Source organism: Thunnus maccoyii, chromosome 20, assembly GCF_910596095.1.
Source record: "Thunnus maccoyii chromosome 20, fThuMac1.1, whole genome shotgun sequence".
Taxonomy (NCBI): Eukaryota; Metazoa; Chordata; class Actinopteri; order Scombriformes; family Scombridae; genus Thunnus; species Thunnus maccoyii.
Genome location: NC_056552.1, coordinates 15,207,935 through 15,224,592, shown reverse-complemented (window position 1 = coordinate 15,224,592; position 16,658 = coordinate 15,207,935). Strand labels below are relative to the sequence as shown.

Sequence of the window (16,658 nt, the reverse complement as noted above, 5' to 3'; positions counted from 1 at the left end):
TTTTCATATAAAGTCTTCTAATTGCATAACAAATTGGGGGTTGCAGCTCTGACATTCTTAATGGTTATTTATCACTAAGGGGTGCTGAACTTGCATTGCATGATGGTAGATAATCATGTTAAGTAGCTTCATTTACAAGAGCAGAATTAAGAGGAGTGCTGCCCTGAGCGAGTACTGAACCCAAAACCTTGTAATCTCACAGGGAAAGCATTTTGTTGAGGAAAAATTAATTTGCCAAAAACGAAGTTACTAGCTCAGAGATTATTACTGGCAGCAGGATTTGCTGAGAATGAGGAAGTGTTTGAAGGAAGAGAATCTGTAAATGTAGGAAATGGGAGAGTGAGAGCCTTTGGATTGTATTGTATTCAATGAGTAAGGTTTAGATCTCAAAAACTAAAACTGAGAGAGAGGAGGCTTGTGGCAAGATTTTGAGGTATGATATGTGCTTGAAGAGTTAAAACTGTGTGACATGTTTAGAATTTCTTTGCGTGTCTAAAAACTCTCTGCTGTCCCCTCTGCCTGATCACATGACACACTAGTGAGACCTGAAAACTGCTGTAAAGGCCCTCACTTTGGATTTAAATTGCTCCAAAAGTACAAAAGATCTCACAACATGGAATACAACTTTGAAAATTCAAAGTTTTGTGAACATTTTAAAGTTTGAATGGGGTCCCAAGGATAAGATATTGTATGTCCAAGCAGTTGAGTTTCAAAGTGTCAAAGGTTTCAACTCAGTTGGATCAAATTCTCTCATAGACTATTATAAAATTTGATTTTCAAAAAATAACATAAAATGGAATATGCTAGAAAGCTAGAAAGTAAGCTAGAAAGTAATAGCACACATCTGCTGAATGAGCTGCAGTTTGACATTTTCATGGTATGCAGCCGTTGAAAAGGTCCAAAAAACCTTATGGAAGAAGTAGCTGAATAATAAAGAGTGACAAAAACAAAGAGTGATTGTTTTCAGACAAAAATAAGCGAAAATAGAATAAGACAGCTAAAACAGGCAGCCCTGACTATGTTGGTGCCCCGGGCAAGATTTTAGATTGAAGCCCAACCTGCAGTCCAAGAACTTCAGATAGGAATTCACACTAAAATCAGCTGCCACAATGGTTCCTCCAGCCCAGACGAAGTCCTCCCAGTCCTCCAGACAAAAAGGCCACTGGGGGTCAAGGTGCATTCAAAAGTGTTTGCTGGCATGGCCTGTTAGCACATGAACTTTGGTGGCTGTTGTTAGAAAACTGACTGAACAGTAAGGCTTTAAAAAAAAAATCAAACCAGATGAAAATCCATGCAAGTTAATGGAGTAAACAGACGGTAAAAACGTTAAGAGGGGAGAACATGTGACATGTTTTCTTTACGACCTACACTTGGCCCACACATGACATACTGTACAGATACATAGTACAGCTGTTATCGTTGCATTGTCGGATTGGCTAACAGCAGAGGAGGAGGGGAGTGCCATTGCACTGCATCAGGCCTGCAGGAAACGGTAACAGATCCCTCGCAGCCCCCAAGAGAAGCGCGCCTTTCGCCCCGCATACATTCGCTTTACCGGACCCTGTCAGTGGGAGGATTATCCACCATGTTGGGGGTCGTCGCCAAACAACTAAAGAGCCACCCTGCTGTAAGTATAAACCATATTTTTTGTAATATGAATGGTGAAGGACCCGATGACATTGACATGTGTCTTGAAAGGACGCGCACGCGCTCGTTTCACCAAATCACTCCTTAATTATCTGATGTGTGATCGCCCATTAATGCGCTCAAGTGGCATTTATTAAACACATCCTTCTGCAATTAATGCGACAATTAGGATGTCAGACAATATAATATATATATATATATATATTACAGTACGTGTCATATTTCTTTTATATAGGTCCAGAAATTCGCTGATGTAGCTCCAGATTTCGGATGAAATGGATGATTAAGGCAAATTTTCATCAATACAATTCACTTAAACCTTTATAAAGCCCGCATTTCCTTTTACCGTACACCTGTAATTATTCTCCCTCCTGTAGAGGCTTTTATCTTTGCTCGACCACCCTCTTCAGCTCCATGACAGGATTATTTTTTTGCTCTTTGTATTGGACAGCTTTAAAAATGAAAGTCACCTGCTCTGATGCGGTATGATCCATTCATACAGAAATTAAATATCGTAATCGAAATCGTTGTAATAATGATCTAATGGCATGATGTGAGTGGAAAAACACGCGTGCCTCAGAGGAACAGCTCCACAGCCATTCCTGTAGGTCGCTGCAGCACGTATGGTTTCCATACTGGCATGACTGAAGGCCAGGCCAGTGCATGCAAGAGAGTCACACTGTTTATCCAAGGACGATGGGGTGAACGCGTCCATATTAATAGACCACTGGTGATATGTGTTTGTCCCCCGTTAAACAGTGACTACAGCCACACTGGTTCCTTTAGTGTGATCCATTCTTGCTATTGTACTTAAAAAAACTTGACGTATAGCTATAAAAAAGGGAAATCTTGTGTATTTTAAAGTATGTTGTCATGTGATAGACTGTTATTGCGTCTGTTCTCACAATCAGCCTTTATGATTTTTTTTTGAATATATACACTGTATATATACTGATAAGCTGTATACACTTGTGATTTTGCTGCTGGAATGGAATAAAACCAACCTTGAGAGAACAAGAAAGTCCTTTTTTAAAGACTTTCTTTTAATTGTTGTAAAATACTGTACATTATAAAAATAGAACAAAGGGGGGAAGTTAAGCCAAATGTTTCAGAAGCACTGGAGTTAAGGATAGTAATATGAACAACAGCATATCTTGTATCCTCGTAATACAAATAATGTTAAGTGATTTTGTTCTTTGCCTACCAGCTGATCCCTCTCTTCATCTTCATCGGTGGCGGGGCAACCATGAGCATGATGTACCTGGGTCGGTTGGCCTTGAAAAACCCCGATGTCTCGTAAGTTCCAGAGACATCTGAGGATAAATCCCTCTTTTTTTTCAGCCCCCAGTTGGCTTTTTGTTCATTAATGTTTGTTAAACCTGTTAAGTATTAAGTTTTTTGTGAGGAACGCCAATAACCTCAGGGATACTTTGTTTTACTAACAAGTTTTCTTCTTCTCTTGTCCCCAGATGGGATCGCAAGAACAACCCTGAGCCCTGGAACCACTTGGGGCCCAATGATCAGTACAAAGTATGAGCCTTTCTGCATATTATCCTTAAATTCACTCCTCCAATTCTGATACATGTTGATGATTTTGTGTCATTTTTCATACTTCTTTACATGGCATGTTGGTTAGATTTTAAAGCACAGGCCTATTTTTGTAGAGAATAAGCCATATCTTTTCTGTTATCTTGCCTCAAAGTTCATATCACCTCCCTCATACTGATTGCGTACATTTGTTTTCCTATGTGTGTGTGTGTGTGTGTGTGTTTTCAGATGTTCACAATTAACATGGACTACTCCAAGCTGAAGAAGGATAGGCCCGATTTCTAAGTCACGGTGTCTTTGCACCTCGGCCTCTGATTGTCGTCAGCCTGAGGAGCCTTTGCACTTTTTTGCTAAATATAAATAAACCTCTGGCACTGAATGAAGTTTGAATCACGCTGTGTGCTTAACTCATTCTGTCAGTTCCTTTCCAGTGTGAAGGGGGGCGGGATCATGCATTTATCAATGACTGTCTCAATAAAACAGACAACCACCTGTTTTACTAATTGATGAATTTATTTTTGACTTTGCTGTGTTGTAAATTATTAAAACTGTTTCAATCACCCCTCTCACTGGCATGTGTGATTTTTGCACAAATCCAAGAACATTATGGTCACATTGTATCTTTCATTCAATACGTGTAGCATTTCCCTTTAAAGTAACGCTTGTTTTAGCTGTAAACTGAGTTGTAAAGTACATTCGTCTACATCATCCATAATCTACTTTTCGTATGGTGATTATTCTTTAAATTATACTATTCCACTTTTAACAATTTCCTTTCATCTCTTTATGGCAACAGGTATAATAGTTGTAATAGTTAAGATCCCAGTATGTGCCATACTGCTTTGAGAGTTTGGACTTTAGCCACCCATCTTGCTTGGTTTGCTCTAATAAATCATCTCAACCCAGTAACGTATTGAATTTCTGTAAGCTGTTATTCCTTTTTTGGCCAGAGGAGGATGCTGTTGCATTTACAGTTTGAGAAATAGGTTATAAAAATGTAAGTTACTGTGAGCAGGAAAGGGATAGAAACATTTTTTTAAAAAAGAGCAAAGTCTCAAGTTTTAGGTTTTAGGTTTTTTATTAAACGTGGAAACAGTAGTGACAGATCTCAGGTCATCTGGTAGTTTGTTCCAGACAGCAGGACCAAAGTAACCAAAACCTCCCTCTGAAGACCTGGATCTTATTCTGGGTACAGTTAGACGACAAGCACCAATTGTCCTGAGGGGTCTGTTTGGACTGTACTCAGTGAGTAGGTCAGTCATGTACTGGGGAGCCAAACCATTAAGTGCTTTGTGGACTATTAGCATTATTTTTAAGTTGATTCTGTGCTGTACTGGGGGCCAGCTCCTCGTGCCCTGTGACTTGGGGCATTGTCTTCCTGGAAGAGACCACTCCCATCAGGATAGAAATGATTCATCATAGGATAAAAGTAATGACTCAGAACAACTCTGTATTGATTTGCAGTGACCCTTTCCTCTAATGGGACAAGTGGACCCAAACCATGCCAGCAAAATGCCCCCCACAGCATAACAGAACCACCAGATCCCCTCACTGTAGGGGTCAAGCATTCAGACCTGTACCAGTTTTTCCTTTAATTTGTCACCTGTCTGTATGTATAGATATGAGTATGTGTGGCACATGTATGTTGTTTATGCATAATCATTGGCCACTACTATATGGGATGTGCAGTGTGTATGTAACCTGAGCTCAGTGTTTGTTCCAGGACATGGATATATGCAGTGAACTTACTTAACCACCTTGTTATTTTGTTTTAAATCTTTTTTTTCTGCACTTGAGCTGATATATGCAACGTTTTATTTCTGTAAAACAGCATGAAATCAATAATAAAAAAAGAAATCTAGGTGTTTTTTTAAAAATTAATTTATTTTTTAGAATGTATTTATTTATCAAATGTTCTCGTGTCTATTTGTGGGGGCAGACATAACTGTGGTTCACACTCCAACCTGCTGGGTGGCGGTAATACGCTTTAAAGCTCGTTTGCCACCCGCCATAAAACCGAAAAGAGAAGATGCTAGTCTCGCGAGACTTCACTTAAAAATAACGCGGGACCGCGAGACTGAAGAATGAATCCGTTGACTTGAATCAAACACGAAACAGCGAAAAGACGGTAAACAATGCAGAAGTAGCTCAAACCTGTAAAACATGACACTGTCGTCAGTTGAACTCCGTTTGTTTTAGACAGTTTCCGCCTGAATTATCAAAAGCTGCAGCTTAGAAACGACCAACATTACTGTTTTACGGTTCACAAACGTTTGCTAGCTCACATCAGTTAAACAGCTGAGATGGACACAACGGAGGACTTGTCTGCTCGGGTCCTACTGAAACATATTCTCACTACCGAGACACCCAGGACTCCCATCACCCGCAGGTATTTGAGCATCTTATTAGCTTATTCTGTAGAAGAATTTAAATCAAATTGTTGGTGTTTCAAGCCTTCATAAACAGCTAACGACATCGGAGGTAACTTAAGTGATAACTTAGCTACGTTAAGTTGACTCAACCTTAACTTAACATTTAATTGTAATTTACTACTGCTCTACTGTGCCTTTCTTAAGTATTCACTCCCCTCTGGACTTTTCCACATTTTGTCATGTTAAAAATAAAAATTCTGAAAAGTGTTGAGTGCATATGTATTCACCCTCTTTGCTGTGAAACACGTAACTAAGAGGCGCAACCAATGGCGTTCAGAAGTCACATAATTAGTTAAATAGAGTCCACCTGTGTGCAATTTAATCTCAGTATAAATACATCTGTCCCGTGAAGGCCTCAGACTTTGTTACTAAACAAACAGCATCATGAAGACCAAGGAGCTCACCAAACAGGTCAGTGATAAAATTGTAGAGAAATGCAAAGTGGGGTTAAGTTATTAAAGAATATCCCAAGCTTTGAATATCTCACAGAGCACCATTAAATCCATCATTAGAAAAGGGAAAGAATATGGCACAACAGCAAATCTACCAAGAGAAGGCTGTCCACCTAAACTGACAGACCGGGCAAGGAGAGAGTTAATCAGAGATGCAACCAAGAGGCCAATGGTAACTCTGGAGGAGCTGGAAAGATCCACAGCTCAGGTGAGAGAATCTGTCTACAGGACAACTATTAGTCTTGCACAACACAAATCTGGCCTTTATGGAGGAGTGGTGAGAAGAAAGCCGTTGCTGAAAGAAAGCCATAAGAAATCCCATTTATAGTTTGCCACAAGCCATGGGAGACACGGCAAACATGTGGAGGAAGGTACTCTGGTCAGATGAGACCAAAATTGAACTTTTTGGCCCTTGTGCAAAACGCTATATGTGGCGGAAATCCAACACTGCACATCACCCTGAGCACACCATCCCCACCGTGAAACATGGTAGTGGCAGTATCATGCTGTAGGGATGCTTTCCATCAGCAGGTACTGGGAAATTGTTCAGGATTGAGGGCAAGATGGATGGAGCCAAACACAGGGCATTTATTTCAAGAAAACCTGTTTCATTCTGCAAAAGACTTGAGACTGTGGAGGCGGAGGTTCACTTTCCAGCAGGACAATGACCCTATGCATACAGCCAGAGCTACGCTGGAATGGTTTAAGGCAAAGAATGTTAATGTCTTAAAATGGCCCGGCCAAAGCCCAGACCTCAATCCAATTTAGAATCTGCGGTGAGACTTGAAAATGTTCTCCATCCAATTTGTCTGAGCTTAAGCTATTTTGCCAAGAAGAATGGGCAAAAATTGCAATCTCTAGATGTGCAAAGCTGGTAGATACATACCCCAGAAGACTTGGTGCTGTAATTGCAGCAAAAGGTGGTTCTACAAAGTATTGACCCGGTGGGGATATGGATACTTGTGCATACAACAAACATCTGCTCTTTCGTCTTAATTATGTTTGTGTCACAACACAAAGTATTTTGAGCCTTCAAAGCACCGTGTATGTTGTATTAATCAAATGGTAAAAAGCCCAATAAAATCTATTTGAATTTCAGGTTGTAACACTGCAAAATGTGGAAAAATACAAGGGGGTGATTACTTATGCAAGACACTGTATTTCTCCATCTATAACCTTAAGACTTATATTAATCCTGATAAAGGACATGAGGTGGCTTTATATCAGGTTGCCGTAACCCAGATTTTCAAATTGTTACAAATGAGTCGTAATGATCTTGTATCCAATATAGAACTAAACAGCTCATCTGTTTTATTAGCCAAGTATGCAAGCATACAAAGAATGTGTCTTGGCGTTTGCTCCCACAAGCAACATAGAAGAATAAAATAACAAAAGTAAGGTAATAATAATAATAATTTAATAATATAATAGTTTTGAAATGGGATATAAAGCTTGAAATTAAATATTGACTGTACCAAGGAAATATGGACTGCACTATGGACAAAGAAATTAAGTGTATTAAATGTATGAAGGTGACAAGTGCAAAAAATTACATATGATGTACAATAAATAATAATAGTAATAATAATTAAAATGTACTGTAACAGTGGAGGTTGAATGCAATGTACAATGTTAAGTCCAGTTTGATGAAATATATAAAAGTGATCAGTTCAGGGATTAAACTAGGGATGTGAAATGTAAAGTCTGGTTTGATAACAGAACAGTTCAGCTATTTAGTAGTGCAACAGCTTCTGGAAAGAAGCTGTTTCTGTGTCTGCTGGTGGAGTTTTTATGAATCTCAGTCTTTTTTCCTGAGTGAAGAAGTTCAGAGAGTATGTGTCCAGGGGTGGGATGGGTCAGAGATGATCTTGCTTGCATGCCGCTTGGCCCTGGAGGAGTGCAGATGATCAATAGTAAATGTCTTTTCTTTAGGACCTCAAAAACACAGACTGACAAAAAGGCAGCCTCCAGCGGGACCCGGCGCAGTGCCAGATTAAGCAAGAAAGATGCTGGTGGCCAAACCCCACAGGACATCTTACGGCGCAGCCTGAAACATAAGATACGCGAGGTGAGGAAGACGAGCAGAGTATTTGCAAATCATGTACTATGTTGTTGATACTCTCAAACTTGACTATCTACCTTCCTTTCCAGAGTATATCCACAAAATCTCCGCTGCCTGTTAAAAGGAGAACCACTGTATTCAGAAATACACTCACGTCTGCCCGGGCCTCAGAGCTGTTCGATGAGGGAGACACTCCAAGGCACATACTCATGAACATCCTGCGGACAGGTATGCATGAGCCTGCCTTCATTCTCACATCATGTTGCAGTTGTTTGTTTCTCCTTTTTAATTGTCTTTTGTCACGTGTTTCAGAGCCTGTGAAGTCCCCTGTTGTTCACGAGAAAGCTGCATCAGAAGAGCCACAGCTTCCTTCAGCCAACTCCAGCATTACCAGCAAGGATCCTAGGTGAGCTGTGTGTGTAACAGGAACGACATGTTGCTGACATTTGGGAGGTCCATCCATAAGTATTTTAAATAACTGAACTAATATTAATTGTGAGGAATGGACTTTTGTATCATTGTTTGCCCTTAACAACATCCACCTAACCTGCAGTCTCTACTAATACTGGCTATTTGTATACAACTTTTTCTTAATTATGTTGTGTGTGTGTGTGTGTGTGTGTGTGTGTATAACGAGTTTATATTTACTTGATTTTCAGTATTGAACTGTCAGGGTTGGAGCTGTCTGATATAACTATTGGTGGTGCAGCAAGCACTGCAAAGGGACTGAGCAAAAAGAGACCACGTCGCAGCCTTAATGTGACTGCTTTTGAAAAGCGACTTCAAGGTGGAGATGGTAAGTTTAAAGCCACTACTAATAGGCCTCAGTGCTTTAATGGGATTGTATAAGATGCTGAGACATTTTTGTTATAAATTCATACTTTTAAGGGTTGAATTGTTCTGTTTACTTCTGCTGCTACAAAAATGTGAGACACATAACAGCTGTATTAGTAAACAGTTATGAATTGTGTGTTTTGTTGACTAGCTGTTGGATGCTTGTGCTTACAGATGTTGAAGATGAAGAATCAATAGATAACCATTCATCGCTTTCTTTGTCGAGGTAAATTTCATTAAAAAAAAACTATATCATGTCTACTTTTCTTAACATTTAAACAGTCAATTAAGGTATTTGACTGTTCACTATGTCAATGAACAAATACTATAGATAAATATTTGGCCTGTCCAATCTGTCTTGCAGTTCCACTTCACTGAGTCTAAAAACACCCTTTGTGGATGTTCATACTGAGAAAAGGGGCCTGCAGAGAAGGGTTTCTAACCGTCGCAAAATCACAGAGGAAGAATTTGACGCTAAGATGCAAATGGAAGGTGAAAACGGTGATTACAATACTCTTCTTAAGCTAGCATATTTTTCATGTTTGTTCCATGTGTGATCATATGTTTAACAAATCAATGAGAGCACTGATAAATAATCTGTCATGTAACATTTTATATTAACCACTTAAACTGTAAAGTGTCAAAGATAATGAAAAATACCCATCAGTGGATCCCAGATTGTTTTTTCTAAGATTTCTTAGAGATTGATCAGCAGCTATAAAACCAAATGATACAAAACAAAGAAAAGCAAGCTGATACAAGCATTGTTGTAACCAGCATTTTTTTCTACAATGTACAATGTTTCTACTTAAAATAAGCATTTGTAAAAAAAAAAAAAAAAAAAAAAAGTAGTAATTTTTTGCTAATTGGCAATATTTTTTTTAACCCACTAATATTTTCAAGACCAGACCACGTTATGTTTAAAATGTACCTATGCTGATGTGTTATCTGTTACACTGTAAATGTTAATTTTAAATCCCAGCTACATGAACAAGCAGGTAGAGGGAAGCAGAGGAAGCTTGTTACTTTTTTGAAGGGAGGTGCAAAATATTGTAGTATGTATGGAATGAATTTTAAGATGTTTTCAACTACTGTTCTCAGTGTCACTGCTAATGCTTTTTTTCCCCTGCATTGTTTGCTCTCTTTCATCCTGTCACCCAGAGGTGGGCAGTGTTGTGCTGGCAGAGCAGGGTCTCAGTGAGAGCACCCACTTTGAGGGCTTCACTTTAGGCCTGACCAAGCTCAGTGAACCTGATATCACAACTGACATCATCAACTGTGACACGGCTAACTACGCTCAGACTGATGTCATGACATCCAACTTCTCCATCGTTGCAACGCAGGACAAGCCCACTGTCATGGTGTCTCAGCTTCAGAGAGAGATGGGAGAGATGGAGCAAGAGGAGCAGTTGGAAGTGGAGCAGAGCCAGCTGGAGAGGGAGAAATCCGCTTATGTATTTCCAACTGAAGAGGGGGCTGTGGTAGAACCTCAGGATGAAGACTGCCAGTCTCAGTCAGAGAAAGAGGGAACTGAAGCTCAGAACGAGGAAGGGAAGCATACAGCCGATTGTCAACCTGAAGATGCTGTAGCCATGTTTGAATCTGAAGATGTAGCGGAATCTCAAACTGGTGGAAGGGATGATGCAGCCGAGTCTGAGGAAGATGAAAATGGAGTGGAATCTCAAACAGAGGAGGAAGGTGCAGCTGATTCTCAAACTGAAGAGGATGTTGCACCCAGGTCTCAGTCTGAGGAAGAGGAGGATGCTGAAGAATGTCAAAGTGATCAGCAGGATCCTGCGGGAAATTCTCCGTCTGAGGAAGAAGATGTAGTAGCTGATTCCCAGACTCAAGATGAGAATGATGGGGAGCAGAAGGACGAACACATCAGCCGAAGGGCTTATCGCTCTGAAGGTGGACTCATTATGCCTGTTACAAGGGTAGAGGGGGATTTACCAGACTCCACAGAGGCAGGTAAGGATGTCAAAAATATCAGCTGTCATTGTGGATATTTTGGCTGCAGCTAAGCATTATTTTCTTTACTAATTTCACAGCTATCTTTTTAAATTAATAGTGTACAAAAGATATTTGTCATAGGAAGACAGAAAAGCCACAAAATGCTCACACTTGAAATGCTGGAACCAGGAAGTGTCTGGCATCTCTTTACTAAAGGAAGGAATCTCTGTATGTATGTATGTCCTTCGCATATCTTGAGAACTGTTCATTTGATCAATTCCACACTTGGCGAGTATATTGCTGGGGACCCAAGGGAGTGCAGTGTCGAATTTGGTGCAGTTTGGACATGGGATACGTTTAATATTTAAACTTTTAATAAACCAGCAACCAGCGAGCTGCTCCGCTCTGTGCAGAGGCAGGGCGGAGCTTCAGGACTCTGCCGACTGACTCATCATGTCAGGGAGAGACAAGAGACGAGCTGTGACACGAGTCAGAGAAAAGTGCTCTAAAGAGAGAAAAGTAGACAGCGAAAACAGAGCTTTTAATCAAGAATGGACACTCTTACCCTGTGTTCAGACAGAAAACATAGTGTTAGCAGCATGTTTAGCAGATAAGCAGCAGCGAGTGCACCGTTGTGTCTATACAGGAGGCGTTCAGGTAAATTGTTGAGTGTAGGTCACCCGTGTTTTGGAAGTGCTCAGAATGTTAGTTTCTTTCATGTTGTTCGTGTATATGCTCGTTCACACCTCATTTCAACTGTATTCATTTTTCTATGCGTTGAAGTAGCAGCCAGAGGCCAAGCAATCTGCATGTTTTGAACGGGCACTGCACTAGTCTTAATAAAAGCCTCAAACAGTTAATTGATCAAAATTCCTGGTGATTAATTTTGTCAGTTGATTAATTGGCTGATTGTTTCAGCACTAGTGGACAATACTGTATATTTACAGCCAGCTGAATATAAGACACCAACTATATTGAGTACACAATATACAGTAGACTGCCCATGTGTGGTGTTTAAGTGAAACAAAGCAAAGATTAATCCTGTTAGTCGATCGTCAGGAAAATAATCAGCAACTATTTTGATAATCAAATAATCGTTTCAGTCATTTTTCAAGCAAAAATGTACAACATTTCTGGTTCCAGCTTCTCATATGTAACTATTTGCTGTTTTTCTTTGTCATATTTGACAGTGAATTGAATATTTGAAGGTTTTGGACTGTTAGTCAGACAAAACAAGCAAATTGAGGACATCACCGTGGCCTGTAAGAAATTGTAAATACAATTTTTTTCACTGCATTTTTTTAACATTTCATAGACTGCACGATTAATCAATTAATTGATAAAATTATCAGCAGATTAACCAATCATTAAAATTATTGTTAGTTGCAGCCTTGGGGCTGGGTTATATAGGATGAAAAAATAAGAATCGCATAATCCAGAAGGCCGTCTTTCCATATCTTCATATAGCACAATATTGTTGAGATTTAGAATATCATGACTGAGCGATAAGTGGAAGTCAAACATATTGCTACAGTATAATATAATCTGAGATAAAAAAAACAACAACAAACCTATCCTTAATGCATGTCAAGGTATTTGTAAGTGACATTTATCGCTAAACATCTAAATGATGCTTGTGTGTAGGATGGTCTGAAGAGAAGTCCAAGGCTCACAGTGCCAGTGATCTACACAGTGGCCTGGAACTGGGAGGCTGTGAGAGCAGTCCACCTCATACTGGGATCCCTGACTGGGCTGAGTCCTCAAATCAAGGACTTGACCAGAATGATGTCTCTAGCACAGAAACAGAACTGGATGCTGATAAAGAGAACTCCTTTCATCTTCCGGAGCTGACGCATGATATGGAAGACAGTGGCCACCTGAGTGATGCTTCACCTGAAGAGGCTGCAGCCTCAGACCCTGCTGAACAGGAGGAGGAGGAGAAGGAGGAAGAGGAGGAGGAGTGGGAGGATGATGAGGAGAGTGAAGGTCAGTCTCTCTTTTTCTCTTTATGTGTGTTTGTTCTTTTTTTATGTCAAAGTTTTTTAGTTTGATAAATTAAGAATAAAAGTAAAAATGTCTTCTTTTCTAACATCTTTAGAGGTCCCCATGAAGACTCCAGCATTTGTCAAAGAGAAAAGGAACTTTTTCCTCTCTGATCTTCTGGCCTCACCTACTGCTTTTAAGAATATTCAATCCAGGCAAGTTGCTGTTCCTGTTTCCTAGGAACATCTATTCCCCTTTTCAGAAAAACTGCATTTTTGACATTTAACTATATCTTTTGGCTGATAAAACATTGTACAATTGTTGCAGAATGTCAGATGTAAAATAAAGTGTTTAAAAAAATCAGTTAATTCAATAGTCAGTACAGTCTCAATAGAAGTTTAATTATGCGGATTGCATGCATCATATTTTATGTAACTGACAGTCTCTTCCAATGTCTGTTATGCCACCAGTGATGAAGGTTTACCTCCAGGTAAAACCAAGCAGGTGAGACAGAGGAAAACTGGAGCAGCTAAGAGAGAAACAGGCCTTCCCAAGAGCTACCTTATGAACGTTTTCAAGCACTTTGCCAAAACAAAGGTCTCCGCGGATGTTTACCCTGTTCTAAAAGATATGTAAGTAACTGTGACTTATAGAGGTTTTGGATCGAAATAAGCAAAAAGTGGATTACAAAAAGTGTTTGGAACCTCATAATTGAAAACTGTTGAAATTCCTTCAAAGCCAAGTAGCAAAAGTGTTTTTTCTGAACTGCAATGTAGGGACAATGTCATGGATTCACTACTCATATACACCTGCTTCATTGTATTTTACTCTCTTTAACAGAATGGACAAATTCTTTGACCGCTTGGCGGATGACTTGGAGACATATGCTGTTCATGCAAAGAGAAAAACCATAGAGGTTGAAGATGTTGAACTTCTGTTGAGAAGGTAGGTGTGCTGACTGTCTTCATGCTGTTTATTGACATTTGGGATCGAATCTTTTACATGTGATAATAAAATAAAATACAGGGGGACAAACTAAGTTTTAAAAGTAAAATAAGATTACATCAAAGCTTTTCTGGTCTCCAACTCTAAATGTGTTTATGGTCACAAACACTATTTGCTATTCCTGGATAATTGAAATATTGTTAATTCTGAACTACTATGATTAATTGTATGACTTCTGCATGCAACATTTTAAAATGAAACATCATAATATGTGTATTTCAATATAAAACACTTTCCACCATACATAGATTCTTTTTTCTTCATAATGGACTTTCAGCTCTACCTGCCATTTAGAGTTGGATGAAATTAATTAAATCCACAATAATTAAACCTGTATCAATGGATTTTTTTGGACACTTGTAGGCAACACAACAGGCTGTAAACACATTATCACCTTATAAACTTGTTCTGGCAAATGTGTAAGCAAACAATTTTGGAGTAGTTTTTCTGGCAACCTGAGAAATGTGAGTCAAATATTCACTCTTCCTTTCAGCTCTGATTTGGTCTCCACCACCTCCTCAAAAATATTTTTCTCTTAAGCCGCTAAAATCTTCACTATGTTCAGCAGCTTTAACAAAATACCAATTTAAAGCCTTTTTAAAACCACAAATGCAGCAATCACCAAAAGATTCGCTACTATACAGCTGTAATGTTGTCAGCTGTATAGTATATACAGTACTGTACAGTATAGTATGAAGAAAGAAATGCTAGAGCAGAAATGACAAAAAACACAGCCACACTCCCACTGGGATTATACTGACCTCTAGTTGGCAAGATCGAGCTCCATATTAAGTCTGAAGAAAAGGACTGGTGACTGTGACATGATCAAAGAAAGAAAGAAAAAGATTGAAAAACTCTCTAAAACACTCATCTGTCACAACCCAGCTCTAGACTGTGGCAAAAAAGGGAAGTCACACAGGTATTCAATAATAAAAAAGTAAATTTATTTAACACAAAGTACTCAAAACAGACAAAAGATAACAATAGGTAGAGTTAGTCTGTAAAATCAGTCATGTAGGGAGTGGATGAGTGAATGTGTGCTGTGTGGGTGTTGTATGGTTAAAAAAGAGAAACAGAACCAAAAGCAACACAGGAATGTGTGGAGGAGAGAAGAGAGGATCCCATCCTGCTAATTAGTGTGCTCAGGAACCTGCCCCCGCAAACAAAGAGCACAGCAGCAACGAGCACAAAGCAGAGGGGCCGTGACGGAGAATACATATTGCCAACAGTGAAGACGCATTATTTTCTCACATTTGACCTCACTGATGTGTTTTTGCACTCTTCAGGCAGGGATATGTGAACGACAAGGTGCCGGTGGAAGTGCTTATCGAAAAATATCTTCGCATGGATCAGCGCAAGCTCCTGATCCCCATCGCAACCAGCGGAAATAATGTTGTCCCTAAAAGACGGAGATGAAAGCCTTGTTATATGGCTGTTGTTGTCTGATCATCTCTGGACTGCTACACATTTTAGCTACACTGCATTTGAGTTGGACAAATGATGTCTCCATTTTTGACTAGAATAAAGTATTTCTATGTGATGTTTGTATAGCCTTTTCTTTTTCATATTATCAACTAAAACAGAACACACTTGTGCCCTTATTATATTGAGTTGGGGGACGAGTGTGACTGTAACTTAATTCATTTATCATTTCATGTATATACTTTCTTTTTATGTGTGAAACAATTGAGGATGTGTAGACTTCTACAATGAACAAATATTAAAATAAAGCTTCCTGATGTTTCACATGTCTGTGCTTTGTTAGTAGACATTGAAGATCTGATCCCTGAACTGTAAAACTGGTGAAGAAATACATTTAAACAGCCTTCAATCCTTATCTTCCCCTCATCCTTTTGAGGCCTGAAGATGGATAACTTGTGAGTGTTCTCTCATATAATATATTTTTTTGTTTGTTTTGTTTTTTATTTAAACAATTAACTATCAAAATTACACTTTCTGTTAACTGATAATTCATTATAGACTAATATTTCAGCACTAGCTGTATAGTTTTTCTTTAATGAGTGTATCTGGAAAGAAAGAAACATGCTTTTGCTAAATATACTGTGTATATATATATAGTACATTGTACATATACTACATACATACTGTATATGGTGTATTCTTTATATACTAAAAGATCACTGCTTGGGCCAATATGTACACTAGATGGCGCAATTCATTAAAACTAAACCTGCCCCTTACCACAACCAGTCGAACCATATGGTCCAAACTAACAATATTAACATAAAAGAAGTACAGTAACTGTAAAAAACACTTGAAATGTTTATCGACATTGGAAGTTTGTTCGCACAGTTAATCACTCACTTCACAGACATCAGGTCGTGAACATTAGAGGTTGCAGAGGTATTTATTAAAGCCGCCTTCAAGGTGAGCTGATGAGTCCAGAGATTAATTCACTCCACACCTTAATTAAAGTCAATCTTTTAACAGTCGATATCCGTTAATCTTCGCAGACTGTGTTAATAACCTTGGCACAAAGCAATAGCTCATCTGCTCTGCTGATTAAATTATGATAAAGTCGTTTTCAGTGGTGGTAAAATTAAACCCTGCATCTTAACTACGTGGACGACCTGTAGACACAACAGAGCTGTAATTCAGTTTCACCCCTCACAAACAGCCAATGAAGAGTTGTTTAAGTTAAGAATTAATTATATAAGCTACACCATACTAGACAGATATATGATTAATAACACTGTGTAACACATTTTACCTGTTTTTTGT

The 16,658-nt window shown here is 39.0% G+C and overlaps 2 protein-coding genes across 3 annotated transcripts; both read left to right on the top strand.

The window, feature by feature from the left end:
* Nucleotides 1–1,426: 1,426 nt before the first annotated feature.
* On the top strand, nt 1,427–3,764 carry ndufa4b (NDUFA4 mitochondrial complex associated b). The gene is made up of 4 exons (XM_042398130.1): nt 1,427–1,627; nt 2,855–2,943; nt 3,117–3,177; nt 3,424–3,764. Exons 1-4 carry the CDS (start codon nt 1,586–1,588, stop codon nt 3,478–3,480), a joined length of 249 nt encoding a protein of 82 aa, XP_042254064.1. The 5' UTR covers nt 1,427–1,585; the 3' UTR covers nt 3,481–3,764.
* Nucleotides 3,765–5,247: 1,483 nt separating this feature from the next.
* Nucleotides 5,248–15,662, top strand: cenpt (centromere protein T). 2 transcript variants are annotated; one of them, XM_042398530.1, is made up of 13 exons: nt 5,248–5,584; nt 8,012–8,147; nt 8,231–8,369; nt 8,454–8,547; nt 8,801–8,937; nt 9,150–9,201; nt 9,340–9,467; nt 10,137–10,946; nt 12,573–12,914; nt 13,027–13,126; nt 13,382–13,543; nt 13,752–13,856; nt 15,203–15,662. In XM_042398530.1, the coding sequence occupies exons 1-13, from the start codon at nt 5,499–5,501 to the stop codon at nt 15,330–15,332; spliced, it is 2,421 nt and encodes an 806-aa protein (XP_042254464.1). In that variant the 5' UTR covers nt 5,248–5,498; the 3' UTR covers nt 15,333–15,662. The 2 variants fall into 2 exon arrangements, with proteins under 2 accessions (XP_042254464.1, XP_042254463.1); XM_042398529.1 differs by having other exon boundaries at nt 9,340–9,476.
* Nucleotides 15,663–16,658: the final 996 nt, after the last annotated feature.